The sequence below is a fragment of the Microtus ochrogaster genome, chromosome 10, assembly GCF_000317375.1.
Source record: "Microtus ochrogaster isolate Prairie Vole_2 chromosome 10, MicOch1.0, whole genome shotgun sequence".
Classification (NCBI taxonomy): Eukaryota; Metazoa; Chordata; class Mammalia; order Rodentia; family Cricetidae; genus Microtus; species Microtus ochrogaster.
The window spans coordinates 78,996,708-79,020,955 of NC_022016.1; the positions used below are offsets into that span (position 1 = coordinate 78,996,708).

The following is a 24,248-nucleotide window of genomic DNA, read 5'->3' on the forward strand; positions in this document are numbered from 1 at the left end:
CCGAGTAATTAAAAGTATATTTGCTTTGGAGAGGACCCTGGTTCAGTTCTGGGAGTCAAAAGGTGATTCACAAACATATTTAACTCCAGTGCCAGGCTATCCAGTAACCTCTTCTGACCTCTATGGACACCAGGAATGTAAGTGGTCCATAAATATATGCAAGTAACAGACGCAAACACGAAATAATTTTATTAAAAAATTGTGAAACTTATTTGATTATACACACACACACATACATGGAAACTTTTTCTTTTGTTCATTCGAAATTCAAGAAGAATATATCATAAACATTTTTATGTTACTACAGTAAATAACATATCAGATGAAGGTTTGGTGTAGTGATATTTCATTTGTATCTTAATAAATAAAGCTGGCTGAAGATCAGACAGTAGAACAGCCCCACTGGTCAGCCTTACAGACCAGGTAATTGTGACACACACCTTTAATCCCAGTAGCTACACTAGTTTGCCTTAGAAACTTGGTTTTAATGGTGCACACCTTTAATCCCAGCACTAGAGTGTAATATAAAATGGGAGGGGACAACTCTCTGACATGGTTTCATTCTGAGATTATGGGAGGCAGAATGAGTATAAGAAAGTCATGTTCTCTTCTAAAACACTGACATGATTATTCTCATAAGTGTAAAGTTTAATCTATTTCATAACTTTTCATGTAATTAAGCATAGCTAAATGTGACCGACAGTTACACTAGAAGACCTTTGAGACTTAGCTGATTGGCAGTTCCATAACTTTGTGTGGTGAGAACGGTGGTGAGCTGATAGTTTCTACAACTTGAAGACAAACATCAGATCTGAGAGAATGTGATTCTCTAATGTGAAAGAAACATCTGGATGAATTTAGTCATTACATGTATGTTCCTAAAACTTGGGCTGCCAGATGTAGTAAATACAAATTTCAGTGTGATAAATATCATGAGATAAATGACTGTAATAAAGTTATTATCTAAAATTGAGGCTTAATAGTAACTCTACTTGGAAGCCAGTTGCTGTACAGTAATATGGAGGAACTTGATTTTTGCAACTTATTGCTTGTGTTTTCACTGGTCACTAATTTTTGTCTCATGAAAGGTATAATGGGAGCTACAGGAGTACTTCTGGGCACACACTGTGTTGCCTTGTTCCTCCTTCAGATGGTAGCACGGAGTTCAGGTAAGAATCTCTCACTTGCCTTTATGAGCCTTAACAATGTCAGGTATACCAGGAAAATCAAGGCCATTTAGAGGACATTTAGACCATAGTCCCTATTGTTTGAATGTAGCAATGAAGTGAAGACAGTTACAAGATTATCCAGCCTAGAGGAGCAAGTAATTATGTCTAATCAGCACATAGTCTTTCCTTGTGATTGTTTCAGCTTCCAGGAAGACAGTACAATGTAAGAGATCGAATGCTTGCCTTGAGGACTCAATGTTCGTAGTGAATGCATAGAACTTACATATCACTTCTACGCTGAGGAATTGGAATAGGCTGCAGATACATATTAAAATCCATCTTAGTCAAGAATATAATAGGAGGAAAAGATGAGAGAAATTAAAATGGGATAGGAGAATGAGATTTTGACTTTGTAGGGACATCTTTGCAAAGTACAAATAACTATAGATCACTCAAAGTTATCTAAATGAAAAGACTTAGATGAAAATTATATTTAAGGTGTAGAATATCGCAACAAAAGCTCATTGTCCAGTGACAAGAATCTCACTGATTCACATTTGCTTGGGTTCCATACTGATTAGACTCATTCTTGATGCTGTAAGTTTCATTTGGTAATGAAAGATATTGAGTTGTGGTTTTTATCTTCCCCTATTACTTTGTGAATTTTTGTGGATTATCTTTATATATGTATGAAGCAATTTTAGTAACCTACTATTGTATTTGATTTCCATGTAGTCTGTCATACCCGCCTTATTTTTAGCTGTCCCCTGGTCTCCTCTTCACTCCCCATCTCCATTTGATCCTCCCATTACTATCCCTGTCCATCCATAACTACATATTTTGTTTTCCCTCCCCACTAATCACTTACTCTATATCTAACCTCTGGTTATATGGGTGGTAGCTTTCTTATTGAAGACTTAAAAACTAGCATCCACATATAAGTGAATACATTCTTGCCTTTCTGGGTCTGGATTACCTCACTCAGGGTTATTTTTTTCTAGGTCCATCAATTTACATCTGAATTTTATTTCATATTTTGAAATTGCTGAATTCAAATATTCCATACTATAGATGTAAAATATTTTCTTTATTCACTCATCCATTGAAAACATCTAGGTTGTTTCCAGTTTTGAATATTATGGATAAAGTTGCAATTAACATGATTGAGCAAGTGTTTTTATATCAGGACAAAGCATCCTTTGAGAAAATTCTCAAGAGTAGAATATTCTCAAGAGTAGCTCTTCAGGTAGACCTGTTTTCAGCTTCCAAAGAAACCACCATACTGACTTCTTTTGTGACTGTACAATTTTGAACTCCCAGTAGCAATGGACGTACACTCTTACTTCACATTCTCGCCAGCATGCACTGTCGTTTTTTATTGTCAAAGGCAATCAAAGGGTATAAGATGAAATCTGAAAGTATTTTTGATTTGCATTTCCCTGGTGGCAAAGGTTGTTGAACATTTCTTTTCTTTATTTTTTTAGCATTAATATTTTGTTTTATTTTAAAACTATAGAAAACTTCAGCATGCTTCTATATTGAGGGAACAAAATCAACAGAGAGTAAAGTGTGAAAAACAGAAGTCTGAGCTAAAGGGCTCCCTAACCTGTGCAATAGAACCTGAGTTCTATTTCCAGTACCAGAATAAGCATACACAGCAGGGAAGCTGTGTGCTTGATGGAAGCAAGTTTCTGAAGCCAATGGGAAAGGGAGAAAATACAGGAGAGAACACTCCGCTGTAATGCTACTGAGATCTGAATCAACACAACTATTTAGACAGTGACGAGTTACAAATGACAACATAAGTTGATGGATGTGGACTGAAAATACACAGGGACCAGAGAGTGACATTAAAGTTCTCTGTCACATTAGAATTTTAAGGCAAAAAAATATGAAATCATTTTTTCTCTAAGTGTTTCACATTCCTCTCTGTTTCCTCTTAGAGAATTCTTTGTTTGGATCTGCACCACATTTTCAATTGTCTCATTTGTTTTCATGATGTCGAGATTTTAAATTTTTATATATATTTTAGATATTAGTCCTCTATCAAATGTGTAGTTAATAAAAATCTTTGTTCAAATGATAGTGTTCTTTGCTCTGTAAAAGCTTATCAGTTTCACAAGGTCCCATTTATTAAACTTTGTTCTTAGTCCCTATGCTAAAGGCATTCAGTTCTGAAAGTTTTCTCCTGTGCTAATGAGTTCAAGACTATTCCTCAGTTTTTTTTTCTATTAGATTCAGTATATCTGGACTTATGTTGAGTTCCTTGATCAATTTGGAGTTAAGCTTTGTGCAGACTTATAAATATGTTTTTCTTTATTCTTCTTCTACATTCTTCTACATCCAGTTTGACCAGTACCATTTGTTAAAGAGACTGTCTATTTACGGTGTGTATATATGACTCCATTATCAGAAAGTAGGTGACCACAGGTGTGTGGACTACTTACGTTTGGGACTTCAATTTGATTTCAGGGATAAATGTATCAGCTTTTGCTCAGATACAATGTGGTTTTCATTGCTATATAGTTTTGTAGCTAAAAATTGTCCTTTCAAGATCCTTGCAGAAGTATTTTTGAATTTTGTTGGGTGTTTCACCGAATAGGTTCTTTTCTTAGGATGGTCATTTTTGCTATATTAATCTTATTGATCATGACTATGGGAGATCTTTTCATCTGATATCTTATTCAGTGTCTTAAGGTTTTATCATACTTTCATTTGCTTGGCTAGACTTACCATGATATATTTCATATTATTTGAGGCTACCATGAAATGTGCTTTTCTGATTTCTTTTTCAGTTCATTTGTTATTTTTATATTGGAAAGTTGCTAATTTTATTTCATTTCCTGGGGCCTATGTACGTAGTATGGTCACTGGGCTCTACTTGACACATACTGTCTTTGCTGTTATTTTTTTTTATGTTGTTATCTAGGCATGTGGGTTTGGAGTGATTGTAATTCTAGACGCTGATATCTGATTTTGCCTTTGTTAAGTGGGTGTTCCATTTCTTGGTTTCTGTTGCCCTCTCTGGTTCTTAAGAAAATGTGGGTGGCAATGAGTTTGGTGTTTGGAATGCTTCTGAAATCTTTCCGGGTGCAGTAATTAGGGGTACTGGGTAGAAAGTAATTTTAGATATTGGGTTATGACATTCGGGAATGGAAATTAACTAGAAGGGGAAGTTGAAAGGGTCCAGTGAAAGGGGAAATATTGGATGTGTTACCAGGATCTGCAGAGACCCTCCTTCTGTAACAGGCGGTCTGCTACAGAGCTGAGGATAAAACTGGAGATTGGAACTGAAAGACAGGATGGAGAATGAATATTGCCTACATGCTTTCCTTGTTATCCCCAGTATGTTTCCAGGGAGTGCCCTTGGGAGTTGGCAGCTGAGACAAGGGATGGTGTGGTAGAGGTAGGTTGGAGGAGAAATAGCTGCATGATTCACTGGTGATAGGGATAGGAAAGGAGGGGAGGCCACAGCAGGTGGTCTGCTACAGAACTGGGCGTGAGCCTGGGGCATTGGAATTGGAGGAAGGAAGGGAGAGTAAAGGTCTCCTACCTGATTCTCTTGTAAGTGGGTTTCCAGGGAGCTCCTAATGGATTTGGTAGCTGAGACAAAGAAATTTTATTTATTCTTAAGCTTTCAGGTAAAAACAAAAATCTATAATTTATTACATTTTACATTTATATTGATGGGTAAGGTTGATCATCTTTCAAAAAAAGTTTCTTTTTCTCTGAAGTGTTGATTTTGCCCTAAATCCTTATTATCTTTTCTATGGTAGACATTTTATCCTTGCATTTTTATTCATTAAATTTGTTCTCTGACAATTTTACACATGTCTCTAATGCCTTATGATTACCTAATCCCTCCTTCTCTTGTCTCCCTCCCACCATTGTCAATCCCCCCTATTTCCTCCCATGTTGATTTTTTTTTATGTTTTGTGATCTACTGAGTTTAATAAAGGGATTCTGTTTGATCATGAGTATGGAACTAGCCACTGGAGCTTGGTGAGCTTATCAATGTGTATACATCTGAAGATAATAACTTTTCCTCTCCAAGAATCTTTCAATAGATAACAGTTCAGCTAGAGGTGGGGCAAAGGGTGACATGAGGCACTCCTTTACCCAGCAGTTGGCAAGTCTAGTCTTGTATAGTCCCAGAGCAAACAAACTCAGCTACTGTGTTTCTGCGATTACAAAAACTAGGTTGAACCAAGACAATAACATTTTATCACTCTTCGTTTTCTAGTTCTTACATTCTTTCTATTCTTTCTACACTTTCTCTGAACTTAGAGAGGTAGTTTAGATACATTGATTAATGCATTTCTCTAAGGTATAAACAGAGATGTTTAAGAATTGGTTTGATACCACACCATTAATTTAGCTAAACAACAGTGGTAATTTACCCATTAGGACACTTGAAGTTCAAGAAGTACTGTTTGACAAGATTTACAATAACATGCTTGAAAAACATTCTGCAGAGGATGACTTGAATTCTGGAGAGGAGTCCATTGCCCTTTAGCGCACTGTCTTACAGCAGTGGGCACATCTTTCCTGGTGTGTTGGTATTGTAATTCACAGATGGCTTAGACCTCTGATGACTTTTCTTTCCAGGCAGCCTGAATAGAATCTTCTGGCATTATGAGAACTAGCTAGCATGAAAGATGAAGATTAATGGTTATGGGTTTGATGAAAACATCTCATTTAGCATTGAGACTTCCAAAGTCTCTCCCTCTCTGCATACTGTCCAGCTGTGAGTCTGTGTGTTGATTCCCACCTACTATAAGACAAAACACCTCTGATAAGCTTTGACCAAGTCACTGATCTATGTGTTTAGCAGTATGTTACTAGAGTAATTTTATTATGTTTTTTATAGCAGAATGATATTATGTTTTTCCTAGGGCCATAACTTATCTGATCTCAGGTTGTTGATCTCTTTACAAGTGTCAGATATGGTCTCTATCTCATGGAGTAGGTCTTAAATCCAAACAAAATTGATTTGGTTTATGCACTAACATTTGGGTAACTATTGTACCAGATATTTTATTAACTCATAATATTTGATAAAATTATGAAAGTAGCAGAGGTGGTTTCTTCACTCACCTAATGAAAGACATTTTTATATTTTTCCAATTTTTAGCAACTGGGAATAAAGTTGTTGCTAACATTTGTGTAAACTTTCAATATTTGTGTACTTTACAGTTCATTTGGACTACATGTAGAATCATGACTAAGGGAAAGAAAGTATAGTAAAGCCACATCTAACACTGTCGGAGAGCACCAAACTGTCTTCCATAGTGTCTGATCATTCTGTGTTGCTGCCAACAAGAAATCACAGTTATATTGTCTTCTTCTTTTGTCATAATTTTGTGTTGTCAATGTTTTGTATTTCAGCTATTCTAATAGTTGGTTGATGGCTTATTGTTTTGATCCAAAACCACAGAGAAACTTTGTCTAGAAAAAAAAAAACCAAAAAAAAACCCTTTCTTCCCATTAGTCATGATTCTACATGTAGTCCAAATGAGCTGTAAAGTACATAAATATTGAAAGTTTACACAACCTACTGTCCATGGAGCCTCAGTTCAGCAAAATTTCCACTACGTGACATGGCCTACTCATATTGAAATTTCTTCTGACCTGTTCTTGCCATTGCCTTCATTTATCTTGAGCCCAGCTTGTCTTGAATTGACTCAGAATCTCCAACAGTTCCTTAAAATCTCCTGTAACCATTTACAGTAATACTTTGTGCATTAGTATCAATTAAGTAATTAGTAATTACAATGTCTTCAGGATAAACAAAGTGACCTTACGTGAAGTATGGATGGATGTTTGAGAGAGAGGAGGAGAAGACAGAAGAGAAATAAACAGAGACAATGGTTTCAATAAAAGGTGTGAGCATGTTTACTAATTCATACTCTTAATTTTTGATTATTCTCCTTCACAGAAGCATTCACAGTGACTGGATTGACTAAGCCAGTCTTGGCTCCAGTGGGTGGAACACTTGAACTCAGTTGTCAGTTGTCCCCACCACAAGATGCACAGCACATGGAGATTCGCTGGTTCAGGAACCGCTACACACAGCCTGTGCACCTGTACAGGGATGGTAAAGACCTGCATGGAGAAACCATCCCCAAGTATGTGGAGCGGACTGAACTGCTGAAAGATGACATTGGAGAAGGGAAAGTGACCCTCAGGATCTTTAGCGTGACTGTTGATGATGATGGACCATACCACTGTGTCTTCAAAGATGGAGAATTCTATGAAGAGCACATCACAGAGGTCAAGGTCACAGGTAGGCATGAACTCCTCTGAGACTGCTAGGTACCCATGATTCAAGGCCTATCTTGGATTGAGTAGTAGAAAAATTATCAGTGTTTGACTCTTACTGCATGGTTTTATTAGTAAGCTGAAACTAAGCATTTGTTTTTTTTAATTACATGCTATGGAAAATGAGAAATAAAAATTGCTACAGTGCAGAAATTGGTTCTATCAGTAAGCAAATATTGTTATGCCTATACAAATTGTTATATTTCTACCACATCATCACATTCCTTTTGGGTTGTTGTATTATCCCTTCAGATATTACTAGCATTACTTTAGTAATTTTCCAAATGAACGGAATTTTTAAAATATGCTTCCTAGTATAAAGTTGGGTGAGCATGGAGTGGAGAATATATGGAGAGAATTGCAGGAGGGGATAATATGATCAAAAATATTGTATGAAATTTTAATTAAACAAAGAAAATATTATTTTTTTTGATAATACTTATATTTTTCTCTGAATCTATCTACTGATTACTTAGTACCCACTTAATTTTCCTAAATCTTTTCCAATAGATTTTAACCACATTTATCACTATCCTCAGATATACTATACATGAAGTATGGGAACTATGTGACATTTATGCTCCTTTCCTTAATCTGAATTATTCTACATTAAAAATGAAAGAAAGGGAGACAAAGGGTTTAAAACAAACTGAACAAACACCATAAATGTGTGCTCCTACATGTAGAACTCAATACCCAGCCAACTAGTCTTTATCGTATGTCAAGCATCATTTGATGCTGAAGTCTACAGAAAAGCTACACAGTGTAGGTAATAGCCATTTTTCATAGTCTTATGTGATAAAATCTAAAAATTGCCATTTTTAATAATCTCGTGAGTCAAACAGCAAGTGTGCTAGCACACACACATAATATTTTGTTATCCCAGGGACATTTACTAGACAGAACAGCTTTGGTACAGTGCTTTAAATCTGTACCAAATCTCCACTTAGTCTCTTTTTGCCTATATATTTGGTAAATTTTATAATTCAGAAAATATTCTGAAAAATTTCAGACATATTTATTTCCTCTAAATTAATATGTACTTTCCATACTTCAATGTATTGCCTGTTTTATAAAAATTATATTTTATATAAATTACCTACTATGGAAATACACAAAGTTTGAACTTAAAGAGCCACAATTGTGTTTATAGTGAAATTCATTTTTATAATCTATTTATAGTGGCTCTAAAGTAACTAGTGATTATGATAAAAGAAAGCATAAATTATAAATTTTTGAGTGTCTGAATTTTGGGTTCTGTTCTTCATAATCCATAGACCTAACTTAATTAGACTTGGTAATTAAGCAAAATATTTTAAATAAATGAATAAAAAAATGAAACAGGCATTTATCAAATGACTTAGTTTGGACAGGTTGCTGACTGTGTATTATAGCATTTCTATCTATTTATTGATATTTTCATTGGATTCTTATTGTAACCAGAGTCAAGTAGAATTTTACCTATTAATGCATCTTTTGAAACTGAATGAGTATTTTTTATTGCTTCCTCTTGCATTTATACCTAACAATATTAATTTCCTCTGTTGTTTTCAACCAGCCACAAGCTCAGACATACAGATTCTTCTGCATCCCCCGAATACCAAAGGAGTGATGTTGGAGTGTCATTCAGGGGGCTGGTTCCCACTGCCTCATATGGAATGGAGAGACAGCAAAGGAGAAGTCATTCCAGAGACATCCAAATCCCACTCACAGGATGGAAACAAACTGTTCAACATGACAATGGCCCTTTTTATTAACACCAGCTCCTACCAGAGGGTCACTTGCTATCTTCAAGACCGTCAAAGTCTCCAAGAAGAAAGCACAAGTATCATCCTATCAGGTAAAATATGTTTTTGTGCTTCAGGAACAGCAATTGTCCCACATATTATTTGTTTTTTCTCTGAATTTGGTCTCAAGGACTTCCTTTCTCTTGCCATTACTCATCACTTTGTTGTCACTTACTTTCTTGGATGTTTCTTCTATTTTCTTGCTCTATAGTCTTGACCATTGCAGATTGCTTTTCTGTCACTGTGATAAAACATGGTAATCAAAAACAAGATGGGGAGGGGGAAGAGTCTCTTTGGATTGTATTGCTACATCTCAGTGCTCCTTCAAGGGAAGAAAGAGCAATAGCTGAAAGTAGGACCTTGAAGGCAGGAACTGAACAAGAGAGCACAGAGGAGCACCGTTCACTGGCTTGTGCTTTATAGCTTCACTGATTTGCTTTCTTCTACAACTCAGATACAGGTGACCAAGGAGGACACCACCCACCCCCAGGGTCCTGGGCCCTACTACATCAATCATTATTCAAGTAAAAGCTTCCCACAGAGGGTTACAGGCCAATCTTATGAAGGTCATTATTCAGTTGGGGGTTAATTTGCAGAGATGACTCTAGCTTGTGTCAAGTCAACAAAACTAACTGATATATTGACACTGACATTCCCAGGGCATAGCTTTTGAGTCCTTACCCTCTTATGACTTCCGTTTATTTTAATGCTCTAAGTACCACCAAAACTCTGATAGTTCCTCAAGTTATGCCCTCTCTCCTTCTGCTCTCATCTAAAACTCATAAAGCAACCCCAAATTTTAATAAACATCATAAAATTAGCACTAAAGAATTAAACTCATGGTTACTACCAAACTTGCTTAATTTATTGATTTTCAGTATCATATCATGTTTTCAACTTCTCAGAACAATATTATTAAAATTACTGTAGACTTCCATTTTCTATCACAACCACATATACAGAGAAATAATGCTGGGTCTACCTTTAAAATATATCCAGAGTCTTCTTGTTCCTGTAGTTCTGAAACAGACAACCAAATCAGGGTCTCTGATTCTGGTGGTTCCAATAATCCAGATTTAGTGATATTTCCTAAAAAGGAAATTGGGTATAAAATCTGATGACAAATAAGTAAAATACAATTTAATTCACTATGGTCACACTGATAGAACAAGTCTGAGGATGTCCTCACAGTGACAATATAGGCCTTGAGATTACAGATGTGAATGAACAAAAGTTAGAATTGAGATGGTTTGCATAGCCCACTGAATATTCTTCACAACAACAGGGTTCCTGTCTAGAAGGTGTTTGGATGTCACTCTCCATTTGATGTAGATGTGCAATCGTGGGACTTAAGGTGAAATTAGGAATCTAGCAAGCCTGAAAAGAATGAACCACAAAGATGAAATTGGTAAACAATTGGATATAATTCTCATTAAATCTCACTATTTTTTCATTGTCATCTAAGTCTGAATTATAGGTAACTACAAACTACATGGTCGCACCTCCTAGTGTTGTTTTTCTCCACCTCATTTACTCATACATACAGGTAAATGAGCTCTGCCTTCAGATTTTTCCTCTAGTGCTTTCTATTATGGCATATTATAAATTCAACTAACTTTCCTTGTGTATTTCAATTCCATGTTCAAATATCACTTCCTAATAAATATTGCTTTGACAGCCAACCTAAAGCATACAACCTGCCTACATCTATGTACTAGGGAGTCCCTGTTTCCTTACCTTTTTACTCTGTTTCCATTCCTATTGGTTCCATTTGCCTATTATGCAACTGCATTATTATGCTATTCCTTTACATCTGCATGCTTTCCTAAAATAAATAAATAAGTAAATAGATAAATAAATACTTTGTGATTATGTACACTAATCACCCAACTGTTTCAAATTTTGGATTCCACATTGTAGTTAAACAAACAAAACATGGTATTTTAAGAGAATTAAATAAAATCAAAAGAAAGGGTTGCAAGCATGAATCAGTATTGGTATCTATCCATAAAAGTAGACATATTTTCTAGAAGAGACTTTTAAAAAGATGTACTGTTGTCAGATAGCAGTCAAAGAATCCCAGGCTAACTCGAAGATAAACCAATTATATTTTCTTTATTATAAGGGGCAAACTCACAAAACAGGAATGAAAAGTCCAACCTCAGTTTTGTAGTTTTTTGGTGTCTTCCATTTTACATATTTTCACTACAGTTGTGAATTGTAGCCTGGTTATTCTTTGCTTTGTGTTCAGTATCCATTTATAAGTGAATACATACTCTGTCTCTCTGTGTCTGGATAACCTCATTCAGGATGATTTTTTTTCTTGTTCAATCCACTTGCCTATAAATTTCATGATGCTATTGTTTTTTACTCCATTATGTAAATGTATCGTATTTTTGTTATCTGTTCTTTACTTGAGAGGAATCTAGATTGTTTCCATTTTCTGGCTCTTGTGAATAATACTACTATGAACATAATTGAGCAAGTGACCTTGTGGTATTATTGAATATCTTTGGGATATATGCCCAATAGTGGTATTGCTGGGTCTTGATTTAGGTTTATTCTTAATTTTATAATAAACTGCCATACTGATTGCCAGAGTAGATATACAAGTTTTCACTCACAGGAGCAGTGGAGGAGTGTTCCTCTTATTCCATATCCTTTCCAACATAAGCTGTCATTAGTGTTTTTAATCTTAGCCATTTTGACAAATGTAAGTGTCATTTTGATTTGCATTTCCCTGATGACTAAGGATGTTGAAGAATTCCTTAAATGTCTTTTGGCCATTTGAGAGTCTTCCATTGAGAATTTTCTGTTTAGATCTTTATACCCCATGTTTTAATTGGATTATTTGGTAATTTGATGCTCAGTTTCATGTATTCTTTATATATTTTGGAGATCAGCCCTCTGTCAGATGTGGGATTTGTGACAATCTTTTTCCATTCTGTAGGCTGCTCTTTTTGTCTTATTGACTGCGTCCTTTGCCTTACAGAAGCTTATTAATTTCAGGAGGTCCCATTTATTAATTGTTGTTATCAGTATCTGTGCTACTGGAGTTATGTTTAGAAGTGGTTTCTTGTGCCAATGCATTTAAGGCTACTTACCACTTTCTCTTCTGTGAGGCTCAGTTTAGCTGGATTTTAGATCTTTGATACATTTGGACTTGAGTTTTGTGCATGGGGATAGATATGGATCTATTTGCGTTCTTCTACATACTACCATCCTGTTATACCAGCATCATTTGTTGAACATGCCTTCTTTTTTCTAATGTAAAATTTTGGCTCCTTTGTCAAAAAATCAGGTGTTCCTTGGGGTGTAGATTAATATCAATGCCTTCAATTCAATTCCATTGTTCCATGTGTCTGTTTTTATGACAATACCAAACTGTTTTTTATTACTATAGCTCTGTAGTAGAGCTTGAAGTTAGGAATGTTGATGCCTCCAGAAGTTCCTTTATTATACAGAATTATTTTGGCTATCCTGAAATTTTTATTTTTCCATATGAAGCTAAGTATTGTTCTTTCTAGGTTTGTGAATAATTATATTGGGATTTTGATGGAGAATGCATTGAATCTATAGATTGCTTTTGGTAAAACTGCCATTTTTACTTTGTTGTTGCTATCTACCCAAGAGCATGAGCGATCCTTCCATGTTCTGATATCTTCTTCAATTTCTCTCTTCAAAGACTTAAAGTTTTGTCATACAGTTCTTTCAATTTTTTGGCTAAAGTCACCCAAAGATATTTTATGCTATTTGCAGCTATTGTAAAGGGTACTGTTTCCCTGATTCCTTTCTCAACCCCCTTATCTTTGGTATATAGGAGGTCTACTGATTATTTTTGAGGAGATTATGTATCCTGTCCTATTACTGAAGGTGCTTATCTGTTGTAGGAGTTCCCTGAGAGAGCTTTTATGGTCACTTAAGTATATTATCATATCTGCAAATAGGGAAACTTTAAATTCTTTCTTTGCAATTTGTATCCTCTTGATTTCTTTTTGTTTTCTTATTGCTCTAGCTAGAACTTCCAGTAATATATTGAATTGATATGAAGAGAATACACAGCTTTGTCTTGTTCCTGATTTTAGTGGAATCACATTGAGTTTCTCTCCATTTAGTTTGATGTTGGCTGTCAACTTGTGGTAGATTTTCACATTTGAACTATCCCTGCATCTCTGGGATGAAGCCTACCTGATCATGGTGGGTGATTTTTTGATGTGTTCTTGAATTTTGCTTTTCAGTATTTTATTGAGTCTTTTTGCACGTATGCTCATGGGGGAGATTTGTCTGAAATTCTCTTTTTTTGTTGAGCTTTGTGCATTCTGGGTATTAGGATAACTGTAGCACTGTAAAAAGAGTTTGACAATGTTCCTTGTGTTTCTATTGTGTGGAATGATGTAAGGAGTATTTGTATTAACTCTTCTTTGAAATTCTGGCAGAATTCTGCACCAAAACCATATGACTCTGGGCTTTTTTTTTATTTGTTTGTTTTCTTGGGAGATTTTTGATGACTACTTCTATTTCCCTAGTGATTATAGGTATATTTCAATTGTTTATCTGTTCTTGATTTAATTTTGTTTTGGGAAATGTCCTTCTTCATTTCTTTTGACTATTTTTAGTTTGAAGTGTATTTTGTTAGATATTAGTTAGATAGTTATACCAGCTTGTTTCTTAGGTCCATTTGTTTAGAACATCTTTTCCCAACCCTTTACACTGAGATAATGTGTGTTTTGAAGTTAAGGTATGTTTCTTACATGCAGCAGAAAGATTGGTTCTGCTTTTTTACCCATTCTTTTAACCTGTGTTTTTTATAGGTGTACTGAGTGTGTTCATATTAAGAGATACTAATGACCACTGATTGTTAATTCCTGTTGCTTTTGTTTTTTGTTGCTAGTAATGGTAATGTTTTGTGTTTCCCCTTTTCGAGGTTTGGTGGTTTAAGGTTATCTGTTGCCTGTGTTTTCATGGGTGCAGCTAACTTCCTTGGATTAGAGTTTTCTTTCTAGTACTCTCTGTAGAGTTGGATTTTTGGATAGGTATTGTTTAAATCTGGTTTTGTTGTGGAATATCTTCTTTTCTCTTCCTATGGTTATTGAAAGTTTTGTTGGTTATAGTGATCTAGGCTGGCATCTGTATCTCTTAGTGCCTGCAGAACATCTATCCAGGACCTTTTAGATTTCATTATTTCCATTTAGAATTTGGGTGTAAATCTGATAACTCTGCATTTGTATGTTACTTGGACTTTTTCCTTTGCAGTTCATAATATTATTTATTTATTCTATATGTTTAGTGTTTTGATTATTATATGGTGAATGGACTTTTTGGGCTAGACTATTTAATGTTCTCTAAGCTTCTTAATGTGAAATACCCTGAGTATGCTGTGAATATGTTTTATTACTATTAGTTAATAAAGAAGCTGATTTGGCCAGTATCCAGGGAGAATATAGCTGGTTAGGAAATACAAACAGAGATACAGAGAGAAAGAAGGAGGAGTCAGGGAGATTCCATGTAGCTGCCAGAGGAGTAAGATATCAGAACATGACCATGTGGTAATACATAGATTAATAGAAATTGGCTAATTAAAATGTGAGAACTAGTTAGTAGTATCAAAGATTGGATAGACCAGAGAGATTGTAATTACTACTATAACTCAGAATGATTATTTTATAAGTGGTTGTGGAACTAGGTGGGGTGCAGAAAAGCTTCCAGCTACAGAGTCTTATAATTTCATAGTCATGTCTTTCTTTAAGTTGGGAAAGTTTTCTTCTATGATTTTGAATATATTTTCTGTGACTTTCAGATGGACTTTCTTCTCCCTTTTCTATCCCATTTATTCTTGGGTTTGGTCTTTCATGGTGTCCTAGATTTCTTGGATGTTTTATATTAAGATTTTGTTGGATATAACACTTTCTTTGCCAAATGAATCTATTTCTTCTATCATATTTTTACATCAGAGATTCTCTCTTCCATCTCTTCTGTTGCTTATGCTTGAATCTGTACTTCCTGTTCATTTACCCAAATTTTCAGTCTCCACTCTTCCCTCTGTTTATGTTTTCTTTATTACTTCTATTTAAATATTCAAGTCTTATACTGTTTGCTTGTAGACTTTCTTTTTTTTTTAGTGGTTCATGCATTTAATCCCATCACTAGGGAGGCAAAGAAGTCAGACCTCTGAGTTTGGTCTACAGCCTGGTCTACAGAGGAAGTACCAGGACAGCCAGGGGTACTCAGACTTTCTTGAAGGGATTTATTAATTTCTTCTAATTTTTTGTTTGTCTTTTATTCAAATTTTTAAGGAAATTTTTCATTTTCTCCTTAACAGTCTTTATCATCTTCATAAAATTATTTTTAAGGTAGTTTTCTTCTGTTTCATCTGAATTGGGATGTTCAGGTCTTACTGTTGGAGAACCACTAGTTTCTGGTGGTGCCACATAGTTCTTTGTGTTGTTGAATATGTCCTTACACTGCCATCTATCCATCTCTTTGTCCAATAGGTACAGGTGGGATGCTGTTTCCAGATGTATTGGACTGCATTAAATGGGAGCAGGGCATGGAATGTGAACCTGGGGTTAGGGCCTAGAGAGCAAGGCTGTCCAGTCAGGAAATCAAACACTCACATCTTCATCCTGGTGAAGGTGGAGCTAGACTCTTAAATGATAACAAGCTTCAGAGGAATCACCATTCCTAACTAGGTGTATCTAAGCAAGGTTTTGTCAAACTTAAGATTTGTGACTCACTGTTTCAGGTGAACTATTTGCCTGGAAAAGTGTTTGGATATGGATTCTGAGTATGATAACATTTATGCTAATACCCTTCCTCATGACTTCCTGTGCTCATCAACATTTCATACGAGGTAAGTAGTATTGAGTGATGGTGAGTACAATTTGGAGATTGGAAAGTAACTAAAGATATACAGCCCTTGGTTCCCAAGCAAGTCTGCATAGGAGGTCCTAAACTCTTGGTCACATGTAACATAGAACCTTACCCACTTTTTGGTACAACATTCTTTGTTTTTGCTGTTGAAGTTTCCCATATTGCTATCTCCAAAGGTAGTGCTGTCTTTATTCAAGTTGAAACCCCTTTTACAATAGTGACTGACATCCAAGTTTACCAGGGAGCTGTAAACATGTAGCTTTTGTATATCATCAATCATGCCGTAGTGAATCACGCAGTAATATATTTATTTATCTTTGAATCATTCAGGCTCAAGTAAGAAAAGGCTTACTCATGACCTTGCACATTATCCCAAATAATCTCATTGGTTTACTAATCACTTACACAGAATCTTTGGTCTGCCATGGGTGCCTAGTTGAACTGAATAACTTTTTCTTTTTGTCTACCCAGAAAGAGTTTGGAAGGATAGGCTGCCTAGCATGTACAATGAGAAATTTGAGGTTGATCAAAGGGCAAGACCTCTCTTCAGGCCAGTATCAATATCAATACATTTTACATGTTTTATGGGAAGCTTCTTTTTTTGTAGTGACATTTGCATGCTCATGGTGATGATTTATAAAGCATGCAATCAATGCTGAGCTGTTTGTGAACAGACCATCCTTTGGGAAGCATTTTCTTAGTGAAAAAATGCCTTACTTTACATGGTATCAGGCAGAATGTCTCATTGAAGAATGGGGTCTACTTCATGTGCATATGGAGATGCACCCCAAATGCGATGCACCCCAAATGCTCAGAGAACTATACTTTGCAATCTCTGAAAGTAATCCATAACACAGAAGATTACAAGAAAACTCTGTCAACATGCATTTGCTGTGCTTGATAAGACATGACACTAAAACTCATCTGTCTGTCCAGGAAAGTATTTTCTCCCATGAGCAAGGGATGATTATATTAAAAAGTCATAAGGATATGGCTATCTTCCACACTAGTCTCAGATTTGCCAGGAAAACAGAATGATGTGAGGATGAGAAGATGTCAACCTGGAATTTCTCACAGCTGAGCAGAGAGAATGAGTTAGATCATTGCTAAAGTGCTATACTTCAGAATAAAAATCTTAGAAGCCACTATAAAAAAATCAAATGATAAAAAAGGAAGAACATGAGTAAACAGTGATAGAATATACCCACCAAGTATTATTTTCAGTATCAGGAAAAGAAAGGAAATGAAATGACAGTATTTAGAAATATTCTGGATCTAAAATCCTTAAAATTTGATGTGAGTTAAAACAAAGAATGTGTTTCTCAGTACCTAGATTATGAGGCTGGGGGATATGCCTGCCGATGGGACCAAGGTGGATATCCGAGAATAGGAGAAATAGCAATGTAACATTCCATCCTGCATAACCTAAGGCAATGCAAGGACATCAGTCTAGATGGACTGCATCATAGGAGACATCGGGAACACTTAACTGTCTTCAGCCATGATTTTCACAAATAGTAGGGATTGGAAGATAATGAAAGATGAATAGACATCAACAAGTTAATTTGGTATACAGAAGGTGACATCAGTGCCCAGTTCCCCAGGATGATTAGAATCTGACAACTATAAACTTAATGAAAAAGTTAATGTCCCTGGCATGGAACTTTTTAGTACTTTGCTGAGCCCCGTGGCTGCTGTAGAAATTCCTACAGTCAGTAGCCTTTAAGTTACCTGCCCACTTGGGCGTGGCCTCTTATACTATATAAATGCCAATGTAAAGTGAGCATTGCTCCCTATTCTGGCTGCAGGATTCAGTAGCTGTTCCCTGTTAGAGCTGAGGACTGTGATCTGTGAGTCTACCCCTAAATAAATAACCCTTTATTATACTCAATTTTGAGCTAATGTGGGATTTCTTTTTAGCATCCATCTTTACATAGTGGAATGTGATCTTTGTGAAGTAGAAAAGGTTTTGAGAGATCTAGATGACTTACATTGGTATCTAGATTGGGTTCTTAAATAACAGGTGCAATCAAAATGAGATGAACAGAGAGCAAAGTGGACTAAAGGGTCTTCTAGTTTCACTAAAAAACAAATGTTACTACTGGAATGGTAGGGGAAATCATCATCAAAATATCAAATGTTATATACCAGTGAACTACTAGAAGGTTTAAATCCTAAAAAATACAGTTCAATGAAGATAAATGTTAGGATAGCATAGGAATATTACTGAGTTTGTTATAGAGATGAGCAGTTATCATCTGTCAGAGTATATGATGTATATTTCTCCCATGCCAAATAACTTTGTCACACATAAAGATTTTCCTCTATCATCTGTCCATAGGCAGATATGACTGATGAAGAAAAGGGGCTCTGGTGCTGACTCAGAGCTGATCAGAACCAGGTAGCCAGTTAAAGCAGTAAGAACAACAGGTTACATATCACCTGTTCCTTCTTAGGTCTAAGCCAGAAAGAGCAGCATAAAATGGCACAGCTAGAGGATCATCAAGAGCAGAAAGATCCACAGGATTCCTGAAAGAGCAGGGCCACAGAATGTAGGGAAAGATGGCTGATGGATTATGAAAGGATTGTAGAGGGCTATAGGGTAGTCTCTCCTGAACTGACACTTGCAACAACATTGCTTTTTGTAATGAAATAATTGGCTAAGATAAAGGATCTTTTCATGCAGTATTTATCATGGCTCATGTTTCTCTATTAGTGTTCTTTTAGCCCTCCAGAACCAATTTACTCTTGCTTCAAGTAGACACAGATAAGCCTTCAAAGATGCTGTCCACCTTCTGAAAAAGGAGATTTTATTGTGTGAAGCTAACTCATAAGTGTCTTATAGAATTGGAAAAGCATTTGTGAAAATAAAAGTTAAAGAGTTTTTTTTTGGAAGCCCCTGTGTATAAGTAAAAACCAGCAAAAAAGACATTGCTAGGAGCAAACAGAATGTTAGATGAAATTTCCATTGTCATATGAGAACTAACTGTTGAAAACCTCTGAGACCATTGAAGTCCTAAGTCCTCATAAACTGCAAAGACTATTTCTACTGCTGTTGGTTGTGGTAAAACTAGGTACTAAGAGTCTATTGCTAAAGACACTGCACCCTTTCACTACATAGCATAAAATATAGATACATAGATAGGACAAATCTGGAAACTCTATGTAGACTACTATTCTTTTAATAAACAGCTATGAAGTGCCATCAAATTGCATTCGAAACATAAGTGCTTCTACTCGTAGAGTACTTCTGCTACTAGAAAGTAGAGGGAAATTTCTCTTTGCAGATTCTTTGGAGACTCATAACTGGCCAAGCTACTGGAAATAAGTGACCTTTGGTATAACATAGCGACTCAAATCTTAACCATAAAGAAATAATAATAGATATTTATACAACTCTCTCCAGAGTTCAGAAAATGTCATAAGAATGAATCAAAAGAATATAAGTGCTGGGTGAAGGGGTGGAGTGTTGTATAGCACTTTCTTAAACTAAAAGCATTTCTTCCTAAAAGAGTGAAGGAAAACTCATAATACTTCTCCCCATAAATTCATACAGCAAGGTACTTCAAAAACCTAAAATTAGATTTTGATACACAGTATTACCAGTACTAGGTATATACTCCCAAAGACCCCAAGTTACCATACATGTAAGATATACAACTCGATTTATTGTAGAACTACTCACAATAACCAAGTACAAGGTCAGTTTTGATGACCGTAAAGACAGGAGTAGATCCAAATATATGAGACTGTAGTATGCATTAATGATGGAGTTTTAGTCAGCTAGAAAAATATAATTGGCACTGGTAGTGCATAAAGTTATTGTTACAGGGAAGTTGATATTTTAACTTATATAACTCAGAAATATATTTCACAGTTTTCATCATTTGTAAACTATAGAGTTTACAAAGATATAAGAAACTTTTTAAATATTTATGATGTGAATATAAAAACGCGATTGTTTGGGGGAACTGATCCTAAATTGGGAAGGAGAAAACAGAATTGTGGTGGAGATAATATGGCCAGTGGTTACATCTCCATGAAAATATCCTAAGGAAATTTATGTGTATATATGATAAACATGTACCAGTAAAAATTAAAATTCTCAAATGTGTGTCTATGTTTTCCCATAGTACTATCTCTTAAGAGTATCTCAAGTCCTCTAGGCTTCCTCCAATTCATACAGTATTCCCATTACCTAAGGATTTGGACATGAATGCTTCTGTATTTCTCTGAAGAATCTGACTTTCCTCTTTTATATTTTTGCCTACCCATCTGAACACTGCTATCTAAGTGATAGAACTTTATTACCAACCTTTCTTTTGTGGGGAATAGGGATGGCCCATACATTTGAAAGCCACAAATCTCTACTCTCTGTATGCTAGTGATAATATTATAGATTTTTACATCTCTCTTTGAACATAAGGAATAGAGATGGGGAGAGATAGAGAAACACTGGGAGGAAGGAAGAATTTTTGGGAATGTCATAGCCCTCTCCCAGTGATGTACCTCCTCCTAGAAGACCACATCTCTTAATTCTTTCTAAAAATCCCAACAACTGAGGACCAATACATATGATCCTATGGCGGCCATTCTCAATATAAACCCCCACAGTGACTATAACACTCTAGTACAAAAAAGGAAACTACCTATGATAGTAAGTTCTCACATTATGGAAACTGGAATCTCTTCGGCAGTTTAGTCATCTTCAGAGCTATCCTATTTCAACCCATTTAAAATTCATATACAAATGAAAATGACAACACACACCTCTGTCTCTTGCTACTAGTAGTACCTACTGATGACAAGTGAGATGGAGTAAAAACAAAGGTTAGCTACTTCTCTCTGGGCCTGCTTGGTCTCCATCCTAAACTTGCCCCACCTTAAAAACAGCTATCCATTTTACTCCTGTCCTCTTATATTACATTCCTAAATCTTTCCCTCTTCTATGAATACAAAGAGAAACCATTAAAAATAACCTTTTCATTCATACCCTGGTGCTCCCTCTCTACTGATTTCCAAATTACCCAGAAACAGTCCCTTTAAAAAGGGAAGGAAGAAATAATGTAATTATGTTTTAATCTCAAAATTTTAAAGAAATATTTTTAAAACACAAGTTCAAATTAACACCCTACACACACACACACACACACACAAACACACACACACACACACACACACACACACACCACACTAGTTCTTGCTGTCTTGAGGTATTGTATCCAATGTAAAGCATCTCTATACAAATATCAAGTGATTAAAACAAACTCTTTTTCTTTAGATCGTTTCTCCGTGAAAAATTATCCTTGGATAAAGAGTGCAATGGCATTCCTGGGTTCGATGGTTGAAATTATAGGAGTCATTCTCATCTTGCATCTAAACCAAAGAGGTATGTGAAAGCAAGAGGCAAGTGCCTTCTTGTAAAAGTCTTCTCCCACCTTTCCAACTGTCTTGTAAGACATTTGGCCAAAAAAAAAAAAAAAAGAGTGATTGTTGCCTGAACTACAGTGTCAATAGGCTATGAGAACACAAGTCATAATGTCTAGACTACAGAGCCCTAAATTTTACAGACTGAATATCAAATGCAGCTGACTGGTTATTCTGCTCCAAGAGAAAAATTCCTTTCAAACTCATAGTGGATTTTATCTTGGAAAAATTCAGCTGTCATCATTGCCTAATAAATTATTCTGATTGCTTCATACTTTTAGCATAAAGAAGATAATAATTCAGTATCTTGAACTTTTTTCCTTTTGAATTTTATTTATGTTTTGGGTGTTTTTCCACATGCCTAGTGCCTGTGTAAGCCAAAAGATGATGTTAGATTACCCCAAATGGTTGGTAGCCACCATGTGTGTGCTAGCATTTCAACCCAGGACCCCTGAAGGAGCAGTTACTATTCTTAACTGCTGAGTCATTTCACGAGCTCCAGTATCTTAAACATTTGAGTCAACACCAAACCTGTTAAAAATTTCAATATTGAAGTACTCTGATCTTCTGAGGCTCCTAGTAACTTGTAGCACACTGCCCACAAACACCATTCAAGTGCTCCATAATAGAACCTCCAGAAAGAGATAGAGCCATCTGCACCACCAGTACAAATCAGGAAGCTGTTTCTTAAAGGAGCAGCTCAGGTTTGGCTGATAATGCTGAGTCAGGAAGCCTTCTCTTAAAGGAGCCGCACCTCTGCTTATCACTCAGCAGACAGTCTATCTGAAAATATGAAGCTCCCAAGAAGCTCCAATTGAATACTGGTTTTTTTTTTTTTTTTGAGTCTAGAAGCCTTTTGTTGTTGTTGATTTTGTTTTTTGAGACAGGGTTTCTCTATAGCTTTAGAGCCTGTCCTGTAACAACTCTGGTAAACCAGACTGGCCTCGAACTCACAGAGATCTGCCTGCCTCTGCCTCTCACTGCCTACCCTAGAAGTGCTTTTATCAAAAAACTTTCTTGGGATTTATATAGATGTATATGGGTGCCATTTTATAGAGATTTCACTTTCATTTCCTGGCTGCTCAGATCAGAATAAAAACAGAGACACTACATTAATTATAACACCACTTGACCAATGGCTCAAGCATATTCCAAGCTAGCTCTTATATCTAAAATTAACCCATTTCTATTAATCTGTGTGTTGACACAATGCTGTAGCTTACCAGCAAGGTTCTAGTGCCATTCTCCTTCGGCAGCAATATATATCTGTTTGGATTTTCCACCTGATTTGATTCTGTCCCACCATAAGCTGAAGTAGCTTTTTTATTAACCAATGTTAATAAAATATATTCACAGCATACAGAGGGGAATCACACATCATCACATAAGAATTTCAGAAAAGCCATACTGACTACTCAGAAATTATCTGCAATTATACCAGGTAGTAATCTTTAAACTTAACTGTCACTTTAGTTTTCACAGGATTCCATAGAATTAACATCTCTCCATGACAGCTGGAAGCAATTCTAGAAAATGGCATCCCCTCCCCCAATCAAGTTTGTACTCAAGGTTAGGGATATCTATTAGGGGTTGGTTATAAGTGGTAAAGGGTTTGGGGTAGAAATGAAGTATGCTCAGGGGTCTCTTTGGAACAAAGGGAGAATGGAAGGGATGGGATAATAGGTACATTAGTGTAAGTTGTGAGCTATTATCGATAGACAATTTGCATTAGTATAGATTCTTATATATTGATACAAATTCAAATTACATGTGTTATATTGAACATTTTCCTATTTCTGTTTTCATTATTTGTGCACCTATACAAAGTTATTTTGTCATATTGTATGCATGTATATTTCTACCTCTGCTTAAGACATTTTGCATATTGATACAATTTTAAAGTCATTGTCTTTGTTTGCTGCACATTTGTTTAAAGATTCTTTAATTTTTTAATATGAAGCCTTAGTCTTTAAGCTATATATAGTTATTGAGAATTATAAGTCAAAGAGTTATCTGTGTTTGTCATACTTATAGTTAGACTAGTCAGGCTCGTTAGATGCATAGAGACTGTATTCTGCATATATAGATAATCTTCAAACACTTCAAAGATATGTAGAATACGACATTTAAGTAGCTTAAGATTCTGTTGACCTGAGACACTGTTGCTCCTGGCAGCACCAATCTATTTCTGAGAGAATGTTGGACACCAAAGATACTCCACTTGGAGTTTGTTTTCTTCTTGATAAAATTGGCCTTTTAGGCAAATAACTGCCCCTGCTTCAACTACTGACAAAATGCACAGTGTCTAAATGGGACAAGTAGGATACAAGCAAAATTACAAAGATGGGGTAAGAGTTTTTCAAATTTTCCTGCCTCTGGAAATGGTCTGTCAGTTACCCTAGACCTTAGCTAAAGTTGGTTGCCCCAACATTGCAAATGAGACTTTGAGTGGACAAATGAGAGACAACTCAGGTAGCTGGTTGTCTCTGTCATTTCCTGCACATTTTAGAAGTTGCCTGGATGCATTTTCTATTTACTCATTGTAGCGGCGTAAATAAATGCAGGCAGATATTAAAGAATATATACAGCTTTAATGATTAAATAAACTTACAGAACCGAGGTTCCCACGTAGCACAGGAGGCAGGAAAAAAGGCCTGCGCAGGCTCCGCATGCC

General features: G+C 35.8%; 1 protein-coding gene across 1 annotated transcript in view; it reads left to right on the forward strand.

Annotated features, from left to right (window-relative positions):
* The first annotated feature begins 1,093 nt into the window (after positions 1-1,093).
* Positions 1,094-24,248, forward strand: part of LOC101989562 (selection and upkeep of intraepithelial T-cells protein 2-like) — a 45,914-nt gene continuing 22,759 nt past the window's right edge. Inside the window, exons 1-5 of the mRNA XM_005353632.1 lie at positions 1,094-1,169; positions 7,108-7,455; positions 9,049-9,330; positions 16,020-16,127; positions 21,429-21,536. Coding sequence (XP_005353689.1) covers positions 1,094-1,169; positions 7,108-7,455; positions 9,049-9,330; positions 16,020-16,127; positions 21,429-21,536 — 922 coding nt within the window. The remainder of the gene's footprint in view (positions 1,170-7,107; positions 7,456-9,048; positions 9,331-16,019; positions 16,128-21,428; positions 21,537-24,248) is intronic.